The 6,000-nt window shown below is 49.6% G+C and overlaps 1 protein-coding gene across 1 annotated transcript in view; it reads left to right on the top strand.

Annotated features, from left to right (window-relative positions):
- The first annotated feature begins 1,141 nt into the window (after positions 1 to 1,141).
- LAMA5 (laminin subunit alpha 5) overlaps positions 1,142 to 6,000 on the top strand; it is a 226,944-nt gene continuing 222,085 nt past the window's right edge. Inside the window, exon 1 of the mRNA XM_087720561.1 lies at positions 1,142 to 1,611. Within this exon, the coding sequence (XP_087576687.1) occupies positions 1,309 to 1,611 (303 nt within the window). The 5' untranslated portion in view covers positions 1,142 to 1,308. The remainder of the gene's footprint in view (positions 1,612 to 6,000) is intronic.

Below are 6,000 nucleotides of genomic sequence, written 5' to 3'. Positions count from 1 at the left end.
TTTATGACGGTTGCAATGACCCAGGGTCACATGATCCCCTTTTATGACTTTCTGACAAGCAAAGTCAATGGGGAAACCAGATTCACTTAACAACCTTGTTCCTCACTTAACCACTGCAGTGATTCACTTTAACGACCGTGGCAAGAAGGATTTCTGTTACTGTTCTTGGTTATACCTGGCTAGGTGGCTCAGTGTCTAAGACGCTGAGCTTGTTGATCAGAAAGTTCGGCAGTTAGGAGGTTCGAATCCCTAGTACAGGTCTCCTGCGTGTGCAGGGGGTTGGACTAGATGACCTCCAAGGTCCCTTCCAACTCTGTTAATTTTAAAAAGTCCGCAAGGTGGAGAAAACCTCACTTAACAAACGTTTCCTTCAGCAAGAGAAATGTGGGGCTCAGTCAATGATGTCTCCATGTGTTGCTGCAAACCCACCCGTGTCCCAACCCCCACGCTGCCCAGAGGTAAGAACAAGAAGCAATGGGTGGAAACTAATCATGGAGAGAAGCAACTTAGAACTAAGAAGAAATTTCCTGACAGTGAAAACAATTAATCAGTGGAACAGAAATTGCCTCCAGAAGTTGTGAATACCCCAACACTGGAAGTCTATAAGAAGATGTTGGATAGCCATTTGTCTGAAACGGTATAGGGTTTCCTGCCTAGGCAGGGGGTTGGACTAGAAGACCTCCAAGGTCCCTTCCAACTCTGCTATTGTATTAATCCCAGGCTAGCTTGCCCGGACTCGTCTTTCCGGGCGGTGAGGAGGGGGGGGGGAGAAATCCTTGGATCTGCTCGAGCATTTGCAAAAGGGGGGGTCTTTTAAAAAAAGGGGGAAAGAGAATTTTGGGGAATGGGTGTCTGGGGCTCCACCGGGCGCCTCTTTCTCCCCCCCCCTCTCTCTCGCCCCAGCGGCCGCTGGTAGGCGAGACACGCGCGCGCGGACTTTCCCCTCTTTGTTTCTCTCCCTTGCCCCTTTTTCCCTGGCCGGCCGACGGGCAGAACGGGTTAACCGGGGACAAGAGCCGCGAGGGCGGCCGACACAATGGGCAGCCTCCGCCAGGACTAATCCCCGCGTGGCCCCTCCCTCCACTTCCCTCTCGGGGCCGCCGCCGCCGCTGCGAGCCGCAAAAGAGGAGAGAGGGAGAGAGAAGCCAACTGCGCTCCGGACCCAGCGGGAGCCGCAGCGCAGGTTGCAAGCTCGGAGCGCCCGATCGCCTCTTTTCCTCGGGCTCGGCGCCTCTTTGACCCCGATCCGCACCGGTCCGGCGGAGGGGAATCTTCCACGCCCGGCTCTTTCTAAGTGGCCCGGGGAAAATGGCGAGCCGGCCGGTGCCCGTTGCTGGGCTCCGGTGCCCGCTGGCTCTGCTGGTGGTGGTGGCGGCGGCGGCCCTGCCGGGGGCTTCGTGGGCTCAGCCGGTCTCCTTCCAGGCCGACGTGAACGGCTACAGCTTGCACCCGCCTTACTTCAACCTGGCCGAGGGCACCCAGATCTCCGCCACCGCCACCTGCGGCGAGGAGGAAGCCGGTGGCCGGAGCCCCCCGCGCCCCGTGGAGGATCTGTATTGCAAACTCGTGGGAGGGCCGGTCTCCGGAGGGGAGCCCAACCAGACCATCCAGGTAGGGCGCTGCCTGGCCCGCGGGAGCTCTGGGTGTGTGTGTGAATGCGGTCGCAACAAGTGTGGGGCTCGGCGGTCTCCGCTTCGGACTGAGCGGAGAGCCCGCCGTGCTCCGCGCGGTCTCCCCCTTTATGGAGATGGTGAAGACCATCAGCCCCCGGATGGTCGCGGATGGGGTTTGGGAGTTGGAGGGGTTTGGGAAGGAGAAGCGTGGCTCCAAAGCGGACTCGTCCCAACTTCAGGTCTTGTTACTCTTCGCAAGAATGCAAGGAAGCCCTGCCCGCCTCCCATTACCTTGGTTTTCTGCAGCCCTCCCCCCTTTGCCCAAGAAATTGGGACTCTGGGTAGCCCTTCCTTCCTTCCCTCCCTCCCTCTCTCCTTCCTTCCTTCTTTCCTTCCCCCTCTCCTTTCTTTCCTTCCTTCTATCCTTCTCCCTCTCCTTCCTTTCTTATTTCCTTCGCCCTCCCTCTTCTTTCTTCCTTCCCCCTCCCTCTCCTTCCTTCTTTCCCCCTCTCCTTTCTTTCCTTCTTTCCACCCCCCTCTCCTTTCCTTCCTTCCTTCTTTCCTTCCCCTCTCCTTTCTTTCCTTCTTTCCTTCCCCCTCTCCTTCTTCCCTTCTTTCTTTCCTCCTCACCTTCCTTCCTTCCCCCTCCCTTTCCTCTCTCTCCTTCCTTCCTTCCCTCTCCCCCTTTCCTTCCTTCCTTCTTTCTTTCCTCCTCACCTTCCTTCCTTCCCCCTCCCTTTCCTCTCTCTCCTTCCTTCCTTCCCTCTCCCCCTTTCCTTCCTTCCTTCTTTCTTTCCCCCTCACCTTCCTTCCTTCCCCCTCCCTTTCCTCTCTCTCCTTCCTTCCTTCCCTCTCCCCCTTTCCTTCCTTCCTTCTTTCTTTCCTCCTCACCTTCCTTCCTTCCCCCTCCCTTTCCTCTCTCTCCTTCCTTCCTTCCCTCTCCCCCTTTCCTTCCTTCCTTCTTTCTTTCCTCCTCACCTTCCTTCCTTCCCCCTCCCTTTCCTCTCTCTCCTTCCTTCCCTCTCCCCCTCTCCTTCCTTCCTTCTTTCTTTCCCCCTCACCTTCCTTCCCCCTCCCTTTCCTCTCTCTCCTTCCTTCCTTCCCTCTCCCCCTTTCCTTTCTTTCTCTTCCCCCTTCTCCCCTCCCCCTTGCTTCTTCCCTTCTTCTTCTTGTCTCTCTCCCTCCCTCCCTCCATTCATCCATTCATCTCTAGATTATGTGTATCTCCCAATTTTCTTTGCTTCTGACCTGATTCCCACTTATAAGACAAACACACAAACCCTCTTTTGAGGACTGTGGCTTTACAACATGCCCTTCGCATTTCTCAGGTGCCCTTCAGTGCTTTATAAAAGGGTTTCCCCACCCTCCACATTTACTACCTTTCTATCTGAAAAGGGTCTCTAGTGCTCCTTACCCAATATGGGTTGGAAAAAGTCCAAGAAATCACTTGCTAAGCTGAATTTCTGGTCTGGGTGAGGGAGAGAAAAAAAAGTTAATCAGAACTAAAGTAATGAGATGAAGGATTTGATCTCTTAAAAGGATCGGAGAGCGGTAAATAGAATTGGTTTCTCGAGAATTATGTTATTACAGGGTGTTCAGTCTTAAGAGCAGAATGGCATGCTGCTCGGCACAAAATATGTTTGGACTTGTTGAGTGGGAAGAACAGAAAAACCCTTGCTAAAATTATCTGCTGAAATAGAAAACATTGAAACCTGTAAGATTTTGCTAGGGAGACCAACTTTGGATGTACAAAGAACTTTTTAAAGACGCAAAGTACTTTTAAAAAAAGACCCAAAGCAAATTGATCCATTTCATTAGTTCTGTTTGATAACCGCAATTATTTAGGGGACTCCTATATCCATATTGTAACTTAGTCCCTTTGTGGGTAATGAAACACCTTGGTTTTACTCAAAGTTTGGCTGGGGTTGAAATGGGGAATCGTCTTAAGCATGTTTTTGAATTGATTATTGCCTTGGGTAGCTTACCTGGATATTTGAAGACCTAGGGAATATGCTGGGTTAAAGCAGCGGTAGACAATTAAAGAAAAGAGAAGTTAGATATAAAGGAATGCAAAGGAAATGGTGTTTGTCAACATTTCAAGGTTTTGAGATAAAATGAAACGAGCCGCACACAGATGTCATCCCACCTGCAACTTTCTCTACAAAATAATTACTTTTATGATGGGCACCCCTAGTAAGGGGTTCAGAGATCAACCTAACTGCAAATGAACTATGCATTATGAATGATTTTATATAATATTTCCACCTTGGATCTTTTCAAATCTGAGGTGTAATCGTTAAGGTGCTGGCCTACAAATCAGGAGACCCTGAGTTCTAGTCCTGCTTCAGGTGTGAAAGCTAGTTGAGTGACAGTGGGCCAATCACCAGGAGACTGTAAGTTCTAGTCCCGCCTTTGGCATGAAAGCTGGTGGGTGACTTTGGACCAATCACCAGGAGACCACGAGTTCCAGTCCCACCTTAGACATGAAAGCTGGCTGGGTGGCTTTGGGCCCATTCACAAGAGAATGTGGATTTTAGTTCTGCCTTCGGCATGAAAACCGATGGGTGACTTTGGACCAGTGACTCTCTCACCCCAACCTACCTCTCAGGGTTGTAGGGAAAATAACAGGAGGATTGACTATGTCCACCACTTTCGCTTACTTATAATAAAATAATAAAAGGCAGGATACAAATCGTAGAAATAAAGAGTTCAGAGAGAGGCAATACATTATTTTGCCAAGGTGGCGCAGTGGTTAGAGTGCAGTACTGCAACCACTTCATCTGACTGTTATCTGCAGTTCAGCGGTTCTAATCTCACCGGCTCAAGGTTGACTCAGCCTTCCATCTTTCCGAGGTGGGTGAAATGAGAACCTGGATTGTTGTGGGCAATATGCTGACTCTGTAAACCGCTTAGAGAGGGCTGAAAGCCCTATGAAGCGGTATATAAGTCTAACTGCTATTGCTATTTTTTTAATAAAAGAATTTAAGCGGTATATAAGTCTAACTGCTATTGCTATTTTTTTAATAAAAGAATTTAAGGTGGCGATATGATAATAGCTGTCGTCCTTGTACTGTAGCAGGTTTATACACTGAGTTCATTTGTTCTGATCAATTTCATTTGATTTGAATCAGAAACAGAACAGAGCTGGAAGGGACCTTAGAGGTCTTCTAGTCCTGCCCTCTGCTCAAGCAGGAGACCCTATACCATTTCAGACAAATAGCTGTCCAGTCTCTTCTTAAAAACCTCCAGTGATGAAGCACCCATAACTTCTGACTGCAAGCAGTTTCATTGGTTCATTGTCCTCCCGGTTAGGAAGTTTCTCCTCAATTTCAGGTTGCTTCTCTCCTTGATTAGTTTCCATCCATTGTTTCTTGTCCTGCCCTCTGGTGCTTTGGAGAAAAGTTGACACACACACCCTCTTCTTTGTGACAGTTTGTCAAATACTGGGATACTGTTATCATGTCGTCGTGTCCCCCCCCCCCCCCAGTCCTTCTTTTCTCTAGACTGGCCATATCCAATTCCTGCAACTGTTATGTTTTTGTTTCCGGGCCATTAATCATCTTAGTTGATATTCCTTGCACTTTTTCCAAAGTCTCAACATCTTTTTTGTAATGTGGTGACCAAAACGGGATGCAGTTATTCCAGGTGTGGCCTTACTAAGGCTTTATAAAGCGGTATTTATACTTTGTGTGATTTTGAGTCTATGCTCTCTGCTTCACCGGCTCAAGGTCGACTCAGCCTTCCATCCTTCCGAGGTGGGTGAAATGAGGACCCGGACTGTGGGGGCGATATGCTGACTCTGTAAACCGCTTAGAGAGGGCTGAAAGCCCTATGAAGCAGTATATAAATCTAATAAATAAATAAATATAACCAATGATTGCATTCGCTCTTTTGGCTGCTGTCACCCACTTTATGATTTGTTTCAGTCACTTTTTACAGCTCTGGGAGAAAGATTGGATAACCATTTGTCTGAAATGATAATGGCCAGGATTTCCTGCCTAAGTCCTTTGGGACATCAGAGACCCCTAAATTCATAATTTTAAATCCCGCAGACCACTAATATGATCTGCCTAATGACTGGTTGGGTGGACATGGCCAATTTGATGTCACTCACATTGAGGGGCGCCTTGCCGGCCTCTACTTGACCCTCCCCTCCCAGCCACTCCTCGCCTGCCCGCCCGGGCTCCTTAGGACCCCAACAGGAAGAAGTTGTTGGAGCTAAGCAGCCACCATGAGAAAGAGTTGACAAAACAGCTGGCTCAGTTCAAATTGGATCTGACCGAGAAGGCGCCTCAGCAGAAGCATCTCACTAAGGACTATGAGCATAGGCTTTCAAAGCAGAGGAAAGACCTGTGCGAGTGCAAGGCCAGATACCGGCGCCTGGAGG

This window comes from Thamnophis sirtalis, unplaced genomic scaffold (genome assembly GCF_051295495.1).
Source record: "Thamnophis sirtalis isolate CommonGarterSnake01/CBP01778 unplaced genomic scaffold, rThaSir2_p1.2 scaffold_7, whole genome shotgun sequence".
Classification (NCBI taxonomy): Eukaryota; Metazoa; Chordata; class Lepidosauria; order Squamata; family Natricidae; genus Thamnophis; species Thamnophis sirtalis.
The sequence above is the reverse complement of the archived record's forward strand: the minus strand, read 5'-3'. Positions and strand labels throughout refer to the sequence as shown.